Source organism: Wasmannia auropunctata, unplaced genomic scaffold, assembly GCF_000956235.1.
Source record: "Wasmannia auropunctata unplaced genomic scaffold, wasmannia.A_1.0 LD335903.1, whole genome shotgun sequence".
NCBI lineage: Eukaryota > Metazoa > Arthropoda > Insecta > Hymenoptera > Formicidae > Wasmannia > Wasmannia auropunctata.
Window position 1 is genome coordinate 1,334,124 of NW_012026987.1, and position 16,777 is coordinate 1,350,900.

A 16,777-nucleotide genomic window follows, 5' to 3' on the forward strand; every position below is an offset into this window, starting at 1 on the left:
GGGGGGGGGGAGAGGGAGGGAGAACGCGCGCCGTGTCGCTCGTCGAGAGGAAGAGAGCCGCGAGCGCGCCTTAATGGTCCGCGCAGCGGTACACACGTGCGGATTCTGGTATGCGCTATACGTGTTATAATTCACCTGGAGCAGTCATAACTCACGACACGGCTTCCACGGTAGACAGTCGTGCATGGGCGGAGCGCTCTTCCCTATTTATTGCCCCCGATGCGCGCGTGACGCATCACCACGCCGAGGACGAAATTCTCCGGCGGCGAGGCCTCCTCCGCGGCTTCCCGTCTCGTTCGAGAAGAGACACCCTCGCGCCGTTCTGTATGCTCCAGAAAATAACGGATCGAGAGATTTCAGAGGAGCGAGATGAGTTGCGAATCCGCGGATCTACCTCGGAGGGGGGTCCCCGATCGCGCGCGGACGCGCGCTCTTTGCTCGCGCAACAACGCGCGCATTCTCGCGCCGCGGCCGTTAAATATTTAAGCGTCATCCCTGGAAACGTATCGTGTAAGAGGATATACTTCTGGCGGTAGTTAAGATTGGACGATAAGAGATAGTAGTAAGATAATGAGCGCCATAGCTCCCGCGATTCGTCTCGGGTGAGATGAGGGGAGGCGCGCGTCTTTCCTCGTCCTCCCCGCCGCGCCCGCGGCCAGGCACAACCGCACCGCGCGGATCATGTATGTACGTGTAGTGCGCGCACACGCGCGGGCGTTCCTCTCCGCGCCCGTAGCCGCAATCCAGAAGCTGCGTGTCCCGCCATTGTTAAGCTTAGGATCCATTAGAGAGCGCCGATATTTATTGCATGCGAGGATGCGAGCGCTATCGGAGCGCGCGCGGCCCGGCGGTCTTCCCGGTCGCTTGGAGGTCCCCGACCGGTACCGATCCGGACGTTTGTCGATCCCGGAATTTATGAAAGGATCGATAATGGCGAAGGGGGAAGCCGATCGTATAGAACGAAAGCGGCCCCGTTCACGACGGAATGTTCCGGACGCGGCATATCCCGCTATACTGTTTAACGACTCACAGCTGCAAACAATAGTTAATGTCGCCGCGATTTTTGCGGTGGCCGATAAATGAGGAATGAAAATGTGATAACCGAGTATTGAGGATGGAAATTTAGGGATCTTCTTCCACGAAATCTGAAATGAAATAGCTCGATCGGGATAGCTACGACATTCAGTTTCTGCATGTCGCCAGGAACAATCACGAACGAACGTGCGACGAACGTAACGGAGCTTTTTTGCTTCGACATATAACCGATATGTGAAATATATTCGTTGACATAAAGAGATACGTGCGAAATTTATAAATTTACCACGATTAAACGCTAATAATTTTCGAAAGGGGGAAAAATTAATTTCTATAATTGAAAATGTATCATCACGCGAGAATACGATCGTGTACTAATCTTTCTCTGCATGGTTGAGCTCATAATAAAGTTCTCGTTATCCTGAAATATACTGACGAAATCTATACGATATTTTCGTTTGAAGAATTTACGTTTTATATTCTGCAAAAGGATCGCTGTATAATTATTCAGGTGTTTTAATGTACAATTCTAACCGATACGATCTAACATGTCAGAGGCATCGTCTAAGCGCGACCGATCCGGTAAGCAGTTGACCGGTAGGTCGAACCTGTCCGAGCGCGTGCGCGGCAATATTGCATTATTATTTATTAATTCAGGGCATACTAGATGCGTATCTCTCTCTTTCTCTTTCTCTCTCTCTCTACACCGCACCAGTTGGGAATCACGACTCTCTTATCTCTATAGAAGCAGAGCAGTGGCTCTCGACTCGCTCGAGTCTGCTGCACGACGAAAGCGATTGTCAAGAATGTCGAATGCGAATCAGAAAAATATGCGATTTCTGGGAAGATAAAAAATCCAAATATTTTATAAATTAAACGATATTTTTTTCAATAAAGGCGTGAATAAATCGTAAGATTCTGAAATAAATAACCTCACGTAATATTTCTGATTTCGAATGATAGTAGCAAGTATATGTCCCCATCGAATGAAAATGAAAAATAATATCTTCAAACGTCGCTCCAATTTCACATAATTCAAGGAAGCTTCAGAAGAATTAGAAATTAAGCAAAGATATATCTGTATTTAAACCACTATATAGTGATCTACGCGGAGTAAGACAAATAAGTAATTAATATTAATTAACTGGACGTTGATTCTCGACGAGACCGTACAACTTTGTTGACCGCCCACGTTTTCCTCTCACGCAAAATTCTCCGGCCGACCGAATCGATCTTCATTGGCGCGTTTATTTGCCGCGAAGCTGGGCGAGGCTGAATTCTAGCTCGGTGCAAAAGCGGATCCCGAGGCGAGAATACCACTGGACTGCCACACGGAACAGTGTCCACCGCCGTGGTACCTTTCCTTGCGCCGCAATCTCGTGGCATCGGTCTGACCTCTCGGTACCAGCCGGCTACTGTTCTGTGATTACCATGATAATTCGTCGACTCGCCCATACCACTCTGCCCTATGGCACGCCGCAGATAATATGCGATACAGCCCGTGCAGCCTGACGCTTAACGATCGCAGCCGCGCGCGGCGGCGTGCGCTTTAAGCGGCCATTGTCTCTAAAAACTCCGGGCCGAATAGCCGAGGCCGAGGTCGTGAAACAAATCGCACGGCGCGCAGCCTGCACGCGTGGGTGAAAAATCTGGCTCGAAAAAGCTCTGGCCGCGACGACGAAAAACGGAAACGGTGAAAACCGTCCAAATTGTTCGCGCGACAGTTTAACGTTTATACCCCCATCCCCTCCGACCCGCCGGCCATCCGGAACACCACCACTGGTTCGATGAATCAGTTCCGGAACACGGAGCAAATCGCAAATCGCGTTAGTAGCGTGTTATCTAGATTGGTCATATCGCGTAGTTTTGTCATTCATAGTTCGGCGCGAAAAAATATGCAATTTCTGGGAAGATAAAAAGTTCAAATATGTTATAAATTAAACGATATTTTTTCAACGAAGACGTAAATAAATCGTAAGATTCTAAAATAAATAATCTCACGTAATATTTATAACTTCGAACTCATTGATGTTCGCATTTTTGCTCCTGAAAATGTATACGCTTGTATAATTGTGTAGAGTAGCGCAAAATAAGATTCTCAAGATACCTCATAATGTGGAAATCAAAATTGTATAAACTCTTATTATGTGATTCCGTAACCGCAGAAATCTGACAAGCAACCGGCGAAGAATTAAGAGTAATTATTTAATAGCTAATTCTATAACCTTTCAAGAGATAAAAATCTCTTTATATGAGACTTTTTTAAATATTATTAGCTTTCCAATATAAATCAGTTTTAATAGACTAATAAATTTTAGTGATTAGATCGGCATATATTACTAGACATAGGGAACTCGACTTTTAATAAGAAGAATTCCAGAGGACGTATATTCTATATTCAAGAGTTGTCACTAATTTATTATGCTTTTCTCAACGTTGCTCTATTTCCCGCACAAATTCAAGTCTAAATTTATCGGCCGGCAACAAAAGTTGAGAGATTCCGCGTTCAGGAAGTGTGATACAACGATAAACTCTTTGAGAGATCGTATATTGCGTTATTAAGCGTATCCCAGAGCCTCCTCCTTGCTCGAGCGCGGCCTTTCCGAGCTATAGATGCCCTTCCGTATGGCTGCATCCCGCGGAATGAAATTCCAGATCCCTCCTTCGGCAAACACGGTACTTTCGATTAGGTAGGAAGATTACGCGGGGAAAGGGGAGGGTTTATATCTGCCTCGCGCGCGCCTCGTCCTTTCTTCCCTTACGCGCGCCCCGTAACCATGCCTCCTCCGGTTTTCAACCCCGTCCCGCCCTCCCCACCGCGGTGCCGCGGCAGCGTGGATACACAAAGGGTGAAGGGTCCACCCTTAGGTCCGGGAAGACGAAGCTGACTGGTCGGTCGATCGGCAAAGCGTCACGATAGGTCGTAGGGTGTGGTCCGTGCCGCTTTTCTGCGCTATCGAGGCTGGTAAAAGAAGAAGGGTCGGTCGTCAGCTCGATCGATTTTCCGCTCTCTCCCTCCATCATCGGGCGAGAGGTCGAAAAAAGAGACGAACAGTACGCACGCACGCACGCACGCACGCGGTGCGTGTGGCGAAAAATGTTGCCGTGCGTGGCGGTGGCGACGGCGGCGGCCGCGGCGGCGGCGGCGGCGGTGGCGATGCCGACGGCAGCAGCAGCGGTGGCGGTGGCGGTGGCGGCGGCGGTGACGGGTGGTGGTGTGTGCGAAAAAGTTGCCGTGTCGACCCCGGCGTCAGTGGTGTGTGCGTCTCTCTGGTGTGTGCGAAGGAAACCGCCCTCGTCGTTACAATCGCCGTCCGTTCCTCCGTCTCTCCGCAAGAGATGATCTTCCTCCTTACCTCCTTACCTCCGTCGTACCTTCCCACGCCGGCGACGCCTGTGCACGACGCCGAGCGTCGAGCGCGACGAAATGAGGGCTCGGCGATGCGCGTTTCGCACCTGCGTACAAGACGCCGCGGCACGTCGATGCATCGCACGTGGACGTGCCGCCGCCGCCGCCACCGCCGCCGCCGCTGCCGCGGCGCAGCCAGGAGAGGAGAGGAGAGGAGAGAAAAGCGAGTGAGTAGACGCGACATCGAACGCGGGTCGGAGGTCGGAACGCGGACGCTCGCGCCGATCCGCGATGCGCTCTCGTTTTTTTTTTATTTTTTTCTTTTTTCTTTTTTTTTTTTTTTACTCTCTCGAGTGTCGGCAGTTCGGATCAGTAGCGCGGACGCTGCACCAAGTCTATACGCTTCGCATCGCTTTGAGATATCGGAGATCGAGAGACGGAGCCAGCTCGTACGAGGATAAAAAATGGGGTGCAAACGACGATTGCCGTTCATCATTAATATAATCGGTCCAATTCTCATCCCTCCTCCCTTCCTCGATAATAATTATTATTCAGATAAATTCTGATTTCCGGTGATACCGACCGGCGTCGCCGACAGAAATCAGATTCAGCAAGCTCGAAACCCTCGAACGCTGCAACCCTTCCGCGAGAGAGTCCGGCCCACGTGAATCACCGCGCCGACATTGCCCGTCGGACCGGCACGCTGCTCCATATCGCGCGGCGTCCTCCACATCGATTTGTTCTCATCCCCTGCCTCTCCCCACCCACCTATTTGCTTATCAATGTAGGATTGTAGATTGATTTGAGAATTCTAGCATTTCATGCAGCACAAGCGATTTCGGGGATCGATTCGCGAAACGCGGTTCTTCCACTTTCAACCGTTTCTCGAATGTTTTTTTAGAAAGCTCACTTGACTTAAAAAAGAAATTCTGGCTTTTAAAAGTCACAAAATTATGGAATTGCGGAAGCAATTAATAAATATATGATTTATTAAGGCTTCCGCAATTCCACAATTTTATGACCTTTAAGCCAGAATTTCTTTTTTAAGCCTTTTTATCATTAAAATGTCACGGTATTTCGGGATGATTGAACATTGACTGAAATCGTCAGAATCTGTTCAACCGAAGCGTCTTAAACATTTTTTGCTATATATATGCTTTTTTTCGAAAACTTCGAAATGAGCTCACATGGCGCGAGTAGGCGGGGCGAATATATTAAGCCTACTTTAATTTCAACTATCAATTTACATTTTTTTATAATAGCTCAGATATATAGGCTTGCGACGAGCCTTTTCCTTTTAGTGCAAAATCGCCGAGAGCCATTCGGAATAATACTTTTCTATCGTTTACACAAAAAAAAGACGTAAGACGTATTCGAAGAACTTAAAGGTAAAGGAACATGAATTTCTCTCTCTCTCTCTCTCTCTCTCTCTCTCGTCATTTGTATAAAAGCCATTTCGCAAACCGGTTAAACCGCGATCGACTCCGTCGCCTATACGTTATCTGTCACATCGCGCCGTTGAAAGTCTTCATTCTCTCAAACGTTCCTTTTACACCTATTATTTATTTATCGTTCGTCCACACGAAGGTGTAATGACATCGGCAACCGAGAATTGGATACTGGGCTTCGTCCCGTATCTAACGCGAACGAAGGATCGCACGAGCGAGTATCTCTTCGCGTGCATCCCCACGGCTGCACCTTTATCTCGTCCTCCCGATAACGCTTCCGGCACACCCGTTACTTCATGGCGTGCATAAAATCGCCGCGGATGACTAGGTGCACTTCTGAGTACTTAGCGTAATGAATAAGACGAACAGTCTCGGCCGGCGAACGGAGCCATTAAACGCTTCCGACGTATTTGAATGCGGCAACGTCGGAAAGCGTTTCGCCTCGCAGAAATCGAAGGAGAAAAAGAAGCGGATATCGCGCGCCGGGGGGAGAGACGCGCTTCGACCCTTCCCCCTGTAACACTGTTCACGTAATTCATCACGTAAATTGCAACCGTCTAAAAAGTATTGCATAATTGTATTTTGCGCCTACGTTAAACGAACGTAGGACAGAATCTGTCAATAATTGCAAATGCATATTTGTTTGCATGAATATTTTTTTATATTTTAATGTATTTTATCTTAATGTTTGCATTTTTATGAATATTTTATGTATTTATGTATTTTGATTTTTTAAGTTTTTCGTATTTTGCATCACGTAAAATTGTAATATAACAGGATCCTGAATTCTCGCACGAATTATAGAGCGTCTAAAATGCCATTTAATTTTTTCCTTCATTGTGTAGAAATACAGAAAGGCCGTAAGGCCGGTTATTGATAGGAGGATAATAACGGAGCACTTGTGGGTTTAACATGCTAAATGCTTATAAGAATGAGAAAAAAGGATCCTGAGTTCTTTCGACTCCGTAATTTTTTTCCATTATTCTTTTCCATTCTATTCAAAAGGGGTGGGATTGGACTCGCTTATTCTTGAGTGATAAAAATTTCAAAAGGAGAGTTAAGGTTTCTAGTGGATTCACAAAGTGCATTATCATTTATTATTAACATTCAGAAGCCTAAAGTTGTGATAGATTCGAGAGCAGCCATCAGTAACATTTTCGAGAACAAATGCCTTGTCAAGCTGGCCAAACTGTATAGAAATACAGTCGGTCGTAAGATCGATTATAATTATTGGTAGACAGGGGTAATTACGAGAACTGCGGAGTACTTGTGGGTTTAGCATGTTAAGTACTATGAGTAAGAATAAAGGATCCTGAGTTCAAATTTCGACTCCGTAATTTTTTCCGCCTTCTACAATTCAAAATTGAAAATATACGAGAAATGGCGTGTATGTACAACGCGATTTTCGAAGAAGTATTGCGAGTAAATAATCGCTTCTGGGATATATTTTTCAGATACCGGCTCATTTGCGCGGCGGACGGTAAGGACGAAAAGGGTCGGGGTTGATTTGGGCCTTAGTGGTCCTGTGGTGGCTGCATTTGAATCCTACTGGCCTGCTAAGTCCCAAGTTATCTCCGACGTGAGCGCGATGGTGCCTCTCGCCCCCCCCCCTCCCCCCGACTGAAAGAAACTACCCAGCGAATATTTCCCTAAATCTTAATGCAAAGCGTCTCCGTCTCTGTGATACAACGGTAAATCCTTTAATTATGTAACAAATATATGTTTATGTCTGTTGATTGACAATAATAACACGAGGGGCATGAGAAATGTAAGAAGAAAAATAATTTTATCAATATTCCCAATTACGTAAATGTCTCGTTTGTTCTATGTGTTTCTATATGTTTATGGAAAAAGTGCAATAATTGATGTTTACAATTGTGTGAGTGTGTGTGCGTGCATGACGTCTACAATAATTTTATATATACTTATGTTTTTCAATGTTTAAACAATAATATATATATAACAAAAAGAAAACGACAGCTGTCATTTAATTTTGAATTTATTTGTCAAAATGAGGAAATGCACACCGAGAAATTATCGTTATTCAAGCGTCCATTAAATTTTGTTATTGATTTCCGAGATCTCGATAATTTCTGAGATCTCCAGAAACTTAAGAGCTTATAAAAGTCAGATACTCAACGTATGAAATAAAGTTCGACAATATATGAGAATGTACTATAGAATATAAAAGAATAATGTGCGCGAGTTACTTTGGGTTACAATCTGTTAATGCGTACGTTCAAATGTGCATCTGTCATACGTCGATCACCTGCAGCAATTAGGGGAAAGTCAGAGATAAAATACTGACCCATACAATAAATCTGATCATAATTAATAATTCACGCAGCAATTATTATCCGTCAATCCCCGCGTTTCCGAACTGTCCTTCTCAAATCTATCGGGAGTTTTTTTTTGTGAAACCTACAGTCCTCTCCGAAATGACGAAGATACAAGTTTGTTAAAGAAAACCTATTATTAAAATTAAAAATGCTATTAAAATTGGCAAAACCGTAACTAAATGAAAACTGTTTTAGACATTTATGTTTAGACATTTATGAAAGAAATTTAATCATCTATCATTCTATTAATCAAAGGTAATTAATTATATTCGACTAATTTATTATATGTTGGCTTTTTAAATTGTATTATTAATTATACAGCATTACTTTAATATTATTTATTTATCATTAATTATACAGCAATATTTTTCATCTCGATACGAAAAAGCATTAAAAACAAATATAAAAATATCTGCTGCAGACTGCTAAGTACGTCTGAATGCCCCGGCTTAAGAATTAATTATTAATGAAATGAGGCGCAGGCTTTCGAGACGAGTTTGTTGAGGCAGCTTTGGGGTTTCTATGCGGCATGTGCCTCGACACGGAATGAACGCAATGCCCTTGGAAATCCCAAAGGAGTCCAACGCATCGCAACAGCAAGGAGAACGGATTCACGAGGATTCTAATGGACTCACCGATTTCGTACCGTCCAGCAGCTCGGTAGTCCTGCGTAGCCTCGGATAATCACCGCGCAGAGGGGTGTCGTTGGCAATCCCTTGATTCTGCCAATCAATATTCTGCAAATCCAGCAGGAACCTATTCATCTTTCAACGTGATTCCTGTAATGCACATGTACCGAGTTTATGATGCGGCCAGTAATTTCATAATAGCGATGTCTATTTAACTCGAACCCAGTTAAAAATTCAAAAGTGAAAAAAATTGAAAGTAAAAATGTCTGACCGAATGTTCAAATGCGAATTTTATGTATTATATACCGTAATAGTATACCATGTAGATATAACTCGTTATACTGAAGTCGGATACTAGCTATGTCAACTGAACTCGACAATAACATACGTCTGTTCCAAAATATCTATTAAATACGCTCAAATATCAATAATCTTGCATCTAGTAATTTGTTTGAACTATTAACTTAATTTAAAAAATTGTGTAAAATTCCACTTTTTATAATTAATTACAAATTTTAGTTACGTTAAGAATTGTTATAGATCTCTAATATAAACACATCTAAAGCTGCGCGGAAATAAAGTTTTACGTAAAAGACAACTGATTTTTTTTTCTATGACATTCTATCCTTACAAATGTTTTCTCTTTAGAATATTACGTACCTTTGCAAAATTCGTCCAAATGACACGCACCACACACCGTCCATCCGCTAATACCTTCCGAAAACAACCTTCCGAAACTATTGTTAAATGCCAACTGATCCAAACACCACTCGACAACTATCAACACGTCGATTATACAGTCTCGCCGTGGTTGATACATACCAAGGATTCCTCATCAAGGTCATTCGTCAAAATTGAGATTGTATACCCAAAAAAATTCATAACGTGTACTCGAATGTAGAAAATACCGATGTATCCCTATAAGTATATTTATCGAACATGAAATTTTTTTTTTAAATTAAATGATTTTTGCATAAATCATGAATCGTGATAATGAAAATAAATGAAACGTGACAATAGGGACATTTGTAGTTTAGTGTTGAAATTTGAAAAATGCTGTTTAAGATGTATGTACGGAAACAGATTTTCAAACGGTAATGTGAATACCAGCGATATACCATATTAACATAGATAAAAATACGCTTAGATGTTATCAGAAATAAAGGATTTATTAAAAATTTAAATATATCTATAAATGTATCTCTCGATAATGTTACATACATTTCGTCTAACGTGATTAGAAGTGGAGGTGAATAAAGTCAAAGTACTTTTCGTTCCGTTTTTTATTCCGCACGTTTCGGCGCTGCGTGTTACGTATTTTGTACATATGTATGCATTCGCTGCATATACGATTTCGTGCCGCCCAACGTGACGCGTTTCCCCGGAACACCGCAGTTAGTTCCAAGAGTCGTTTTCCTCAAAAGCTTTCTTGTCGGCCACGGTCTCGGTCACGACGGCAACCGCTGGCTCCTTGCGTTTCTTGCGCCTTTTACCTATACGAGACAAATCGGGCCGGTTGATGCAAAGCGCAGGCGAATAAAAAAGGGCGTGTAATACCTACCCGTGGCAACTTGCCACTCGTCGTCGTCGTCCTCTTCCTTCGGTGCCTTCACGGTGCCGTTGGTCGTCGACTTCTCGTCATCCTTCGGGTCCACGTTCCTGCGGACAACAATTCTCTCATGTAATCGCGAACGAAAAAGAGTCTCCTCCGTCGGCGTGGCGAATATAATCTCCGATCGAGTCGATCGGCAGATGCCGACAGTCGCGGCGTAAAAAGGACTCCCGTCTCATTCACGAGGATCCTACCGTTTAACATCCTCCACCCTCCTCCCTCCTCCCCCCCTCTCCCCTCGATTCTTTATATACCCTCCGCGATATCGGCTGTATTTAACGAGAACGCGCACACGTGCGTCGCGTTACATGACGCGCGCACGTGATGCTGCATATTCACAAGTCGCGAGCCTCACAGCAACAGTTCCGCGAGCGGCTCCGACACGCGCGCCGAGTAAATTCCTCGGGCGTAATGTACGATAATGCCAATAATGCACAACCGCGACCGAACGAGTGAGCGAGCGAGCGTACATACGTACGTTAAATATAGCCGAACGGACGATCGTTCCCGGTCGGTCCCTCTCTCTTTCGCGATTGCATCCACCGCGCGCTCGTGCGCCCGAGGTGCCTGCAGCCTCTCGACGTTAAACACTCGGTTCTTCATCCGTTAAGTCGCAATTTCCTTCGATCGATGGATTTTGAAGCGTGTCTCATTTCTCCAACTGACCAGGATCTTTTTTTTTTCGCCCTTTCGTTCGGGAAAAAAAATCACCCCTAGGCACAGACCAGTGCCGACTCCTCCCGGAGCTCAAATCGTACCGACAGTAAATCCCACGTCCTCTCAATGACCATTATGCTCCTCCTAGAAACATCATTCGTTCCGTCCGCGGTTGTGGCCGCGAGCGGCTCGTCATCCGACGCTGATGTCGTTCCGTTCCGCAGGAACGCACGGAAACGCCGCGTGTGCACGCGCGACGCAGCGGGGAGAGTTACGAGCGCGGTGATTGCGAGCACGTGGGCGATTCATTAATATCGTGTCGCCCCGCGAGACTGAGCGTTGCTGTAAATACAATGCGACGTAGAGACTGCAGTTGGTTAAACGGAAACGGGAGACGTGTATATATGCGTGTACATGTATATACGTATATACGGGCCGTGTGCTCGGCGAGCGAAGACCGCGGCTAACGACAGTTGACTGGAACATGTGCCCGGTGTATTGATTACCTACCGCGGCCGGCAGTACCTCGTTAAGGACTTTCATAGACGCGTCGCTTTAAACGCACGATTGACTACTTACTGTTCGAGGGAACGCGTATGTCCGTAAAAAAAAAAATCATTAATCCTTTTCTCGGAAAATATTACTACGAATGATACACATATTTTTAACAATTAATAATATTTCCTTGGCTTTCTGCCTAATCTAACTATCGAACGCACGTTAAATAGTTATTTCAGTAATCCGAGATAGATTTAAATTTAAAAAATAAAAAAAAACGAGCACAAAATCTAATTGGAATTCTTTACATTGATGTAACGTAGGCTGGTCGTGGCTTTTAATGGAGTATAAGAAATAAACGGGGAGCAAGAGTATTAAACGATTCAGATGATTTCACGCTTACACATCGTTCAATGCAATCCCCATAGACACCAGTCACTCACACGACGATGATGCCTCGCAAACCGGACCAGGGGAGGTAAGAGAAGGAGGAGGAGGAGGAGGAGGAGGAAGAGTAGGAAGCGCAGGCAGAGTAAGAGGAAACTGAAGGGCACGGGGAGAAGAAGAGCAAGAAGGCTAAATAGGCCTGTAGAGAAAAGAGAGAAAGAAGAGAGAGAGAGAGAGAACGAGCGTCGCGTGCATTAATTCAGAACAAGGTCTACAGCCCTATGCAAATCTCTCGTGTACAGGAAATCCTAGGCGGCCGCCTAGGGTCTTATCCCTCTCTCCTTCTCTCTCTTTCTATCGTCTTGGAAATCATACCGGACCTATAACGCGTTATTCATCCTTGCGTTTAATACATCTCGCACGAGCGTGATAGCTCGCGGTGGAAAATAAATTGCGATAGAGACCGTTCATTTTTGGAACATGAACGCGTATGATTTCCAAGATTGCGACGTGATCGTGAACATATATATCCATGCCGCAAAAGATGTGTGTACAAAGTTCTTACAAAGTTTCGCTTTTTCTCTAAACATGGACAAAAAATTAGTTTTATTAATCCAGAAGTAAATAAAAAAAATTTGAATTAGTAAATTACCCGAATTGATAGTGAATGGATAAGAAAATGTTTAGAAAATGTATGTAAAAAAAATTAAAAGAGAATCTGGGAATTAATTTTAACGTTTGTGGAAGCGTCTGTGAGTTGAATTGATTGCGTAAAATGTTATGACAAAATGTGTACAACTTACTTTGACGTTAACAACTTCCGTTTACGGTCATCTGGAGAGACGTTCTGCAAGGTGGCTTGGTGCTGTGCGTAGGTCTGTATTTTGCACACAGTTTTCTCGGAAAAATTCGCCTTCACGGCGCCGGTCTGATCGCGCCGATATAAGCCTATGTACGCAGATGTGTCGGATAACCACGAAATATATCCGCCTCCTGTAAGCAAGAAGAGGAAGAGATCCAACATATCCTTCATATATCCTTTGTGTCAATTCTGGTTTGTACAAAAAAGAAAGTCATCGTTTATTTTATTTATTCTATGTATAACTTAATACTCACCGAATGGACTAAAGATTTGACTGATTTCCGCATGTTTCCATTCTCTAGGGAATGTCAGATGAAACACGTGATCTCTGCTAGGATTTGCTAGAAAAAGATGTATTTTTTTATTAAATAAAAGTAATGTATTCCTGCCTCTCTCTCATTGATTTTATAAAATAGTTTCAATGGCATTAATACAATGATATTATAATATCACTTTTTGGCACAAAATATACTCACGATCCTTTCCTACCAAGTTTATATAAGGAAAATCTTTCAGTCTTGCTATAGGAAGTCTGTAAAAAAAAAACAAATTATAAGTAATTACTTTTATAGGAAATAAGAATATAAGAATATTTTTCTAAAAATAGAATATAAGATATTTGATGCTATTGATGTAACATACTCACTTGTTGAGATAAGAATTAAGCAAAGGTGAATTCGCTAATACCACAGAGTTTTCAGATTTTTGCAATGTGCCTGAAACAAGGGACAATCCAACATGTATTCACTGGCAAGTTATAAAAAACAAAATAATTCGCAAACTAAATTATCCATCGATGTATGTAATTGATTTTTAAAAAATGTCAATAAATATAAGAGAGAAACATACATTATCTCTGCTCTACAAAATATGTTTTTTTCTTACAACCAATTACCTACAGAAATGAACATCAATTATCCATCGTTGTGTTATACTTGTACCTGATGCATTGTTACTGACCAAGATAATTGGACAATGCAATAAAGCATAATCCAGTGATGTACGCATCATAGCCTGCCTCGTGCGATTTTTCTTTCGACACCGAATAACTGCGTCCTTCCACAGGCTCCACTTCGGGAATGGAAAATGGAGGCTTGCTCACGATGTCCAACAACGAGTTCAAGTTCGACGACGACACAAGCTCTTTAAACTGTTGCGATTGACAGATGACTTTCGTATCCAACAAACTCAAATTAAAAAAAAAAGGAGATAAATATTTGCGACAGTTCTCGTCAATTCGTAATTTAATAAACAAAAATATTTGTTTAAATGTCTCAGTTTACTAGAGATTGATTAAAGAATTAAGAAATTTTGAGTGAAAGGATATGTAGTGATTACGAAATCGTTCATGAAACAATGAAATAATACGGAAATATTTGCATAAATGTCTCAGTTTACTAGAGATTGATTAAAGAATTAAATTTTGAGTAAAAGGATATATAGTGATTATGAAATCGTTCATGAAACAATGAAATAATACGGAAATATTTGCGCCTACCTAGGGAACAAGCCCTGAAGCAAGGTCTTGAATTCTGAATAGCTACTTGGCAAAAATGTGAAAAATTGATGTACAATGTGACATAGATCTAACAGCATGTTATGTCCTACTATTATCTTTTCCTGAAACAAAAAGATTATAACATATGTTTAAACATAATTATGAACAGATAAAAAGAGTTACATATTTAGTGAAGTAATATTTTGTTCCTTTCTAATTAAAAAAAAAAAAACAAAAAAAATGTTGCTTTTAAATAAGTTACAAGATTGTAAAAAAAGGTAATATTTACATTACTAACTCACTACATTCGCTAAAATAGTGACGTAATTAATAAAAATGAACTCTACTTACAGACTCTACAATCTTCTTCAGGAGGGTGCTGAGTCCTACAGCATGTTTAATCTCCAATTTCTCCCTCTCGCGCTTCTCCTTTTCCTTTTCTTCCTCCTCCTCCTTGGTACCTGCTCTCTGCACCAGAAGACAGTGCCAGGTGTTCTCAATCTTACTTTCAACTCTCACTTTGCTAGGCCACCTGATCCGTGCCTCTTGATACACCAGTCTTCTCATAAAACCATTACATTTGTCTATCGTCAACTCTTTTTCATCTGAGGTAAGAAAATTCTCTATTCTAGAACTGAAAGGTACGGTCATGATTGTTTAGACAGCGTCTCTTTCAGCGTCATGTTTCATGTTATTTCGCTGGATTTTAAGAAAGTGACAAATCAGAAAAACTTAGACTCACCATATCTCTTCTATTTGAGGCCTGTCGTTATCCGATATTGGAATAATGTCCTGATTGTTGTCCTCTTTGAGTTTCTGCCTCTCCTCCATGCGTTTGACAAGCTTCTCCTCTTCGCTCGCAGAGAGATACGGTATGCCGTGCTTGAACAGCTTGTTGAAGTCAAAGTTTTGATTCGCCAGAAACGCCATGGACGACGCCTGGCACAGGAATCTGCTGTCCGGCGCCTGGCGATTCAGCGGTTTGGGAAACACATAGAAGTTGTAAGAGCGCTGAGAGTATCTGAGAACAGGTGATCATTTCTTGCAGATCTACAATGTGTTCCTTGCATCTTGTTTCTTGCATTTTATCACTTTTCATCACCCTTGCCTTTTTGCCTCTTACATCCTGATCCTTCATTTTCACCCGGGATAGATGTTGACGAACCTCAAGAAGAGGTACAGGAAACACACGACAAGAAACACGATTGTCGAGTAAAACGGTCGCAAAGAGGGAAAAGGGCAAGAGGTAAAGGGCAAAGAGCAGGAAGCGAAGAGCACATTGTAGAGTTCTATAAACTACTTTGAAAAGCACGCTCGTTCACTTCAATGAAAATTACTAATGCGGAGAGAATTCGCGGACAACATCTCACTTGTTCGTTTGCACGTCGTACGTAAAGACGGACAGGCCAAACTGGACGAGCAGAAAGTCCATCGATCCCCCTCGCAGCTTGGCGTAATACTGAGCCGGCGTGTCGAACGGGCCGGCATCCGGGCCCGAGTTGAGACCGGTGAACTCGCCGTCGATACTGAGAAAAGTGGCGTCCCTTATGACGCTCTCCAGCTCGGACAGCACGTCCTGAAAGTCTGAACACCGATGATCACGTTAGATCGATTAAATTATTAGCGGAGGCAAGGGGGTATCGCCGTGCCTTTATCAACGCGGTTAAACCGGTTAAATCGTAAATCACGGCGATTTATCCGATAAGGTAACTGTTTACTCCGGTTTACTCACTTGAGCTCGTCACCTCCATTGTTTTCCTCGCGTCGTTTCACGCGCGGCCAACGCGGACGTTTTAATGTACACACATGATGACGTAGGTCGTAGGAGAACGGAAGGGAGCGCGAGGCTGGTACACTTCTGGAAGGAGACTGGAAGTAGACGTGCCCGCCGTTTTTGGCTTCCGTTTACTGGCGCCTCCACGCGCACGAACGTTGAACTACGTAGCCACGAATATTTTCGCCGGGTAACAACATTCACGGTCGAATCTTCCGATTTTTTTATTTCGTCCTAGTGCGTTAGAAAAATAATAATTATAGAAATTGAAATAAAGTCTTAAAGAATCTAAATTAAAAAGATTTCAGAAATATAAAGTTTAAGAAGCTAGATATTAAAAAAGATATTAAAAAGAAAACAATGAATACGTTACCTGCCGAAAATATCGATGGCTGGTGTGGTTCGAAGTGCACGTTTTGGGCGCAGGGAGGCGTTGGCGAGCGGACTCCATTCAAGGGATTGCCGGGGGATTGTCAACTTGTCACTTCTCCAGCGGTCAGGCGGCTCAGGGGCTTAGCCTTTGTGATTGTTTATGTAATGTTAATTGTTACATTGATTTCTGCTTCGGACAGTGCAACAGTAGTCATTGAACCGAGTAGATCCGAGTACCATCGGGTTGATGGTGATTAAAATTCACCGAGAAAACTCACTTAAAGAGTTTTACAGTACTCGTCGGTCCTTGCCGGTCT

The 16,777-nt window shown here is 43.1% G+C and overlaps 2 protein-coding genes across 3 annotated transcripts in view; both read right to left on the reverse strand.

Moving 5' to 3' along the window:
- Positions 1-9,697, reverse strand: part of LOC105455313 (protein cortex) — a 34,479-nt gene extending 24,782 nt beyond the window's left edge. The window contains exons 1-2 of one of the 2 annotated variants that reach the window (XM_011698540.1): positions 9,461-9,697; positions 8,807-8,950 (exon numbers count right to left, since the gene is read on the reverse strand). In XM_011698540.1, coding sequence (XP_011696842.1) covers positions 8,807-8,935 — 129 coding nt within the window. In that variant the 5' untranslated portion in view covers positions 8,936-8,950; positions 9,461-9,697. Of the gene's footprint in view, positions 1-8,806; positions 9,417-9,460 lie in introns of those variants that run through there. The other variant, XM_011698542.1, reaches the window with a different exon arrangement.
- Positions 9,698-9,950: 253 nt separating this feature from the next.
- Positions 9,951-16,544, reverse strand: LOC105455312 (poly(A)-specific ribonuclease PARN-like). Its single transcript, XM_011698539.1, has 13 exons — positions 16,462-16,544; positions 16,047-16,322; positions 15,685-15,898; positions 15,057-15,335; positions 14,666-14,948; positions 14,315-14,436; positions 13,777-14,003; positions 13,463-13,532; positions 13,293-13,348; positions 13,071-13,157; positions 12,758-12,947; positions 10,362-10,459; positions 9,951-10,293 (listed from the first exon to the last, which is right to left on the reverse strand). The coding sequence occupies exons 2-13, from the start codon at positions 16,063-16,065 to the stop codon at positions 10,196-10,198; spliced, it is 1,743 nt and encodes a 580-aa protein (XP_011696841.1). The 5' UTR covers positions 16,066-16,322; positions 16,462-16,544; the 3' UTR covers positions 9,951-10,195.
- Between the last annotated feature and the right edge of the window lie 233 nt (positions 16,545-16,777).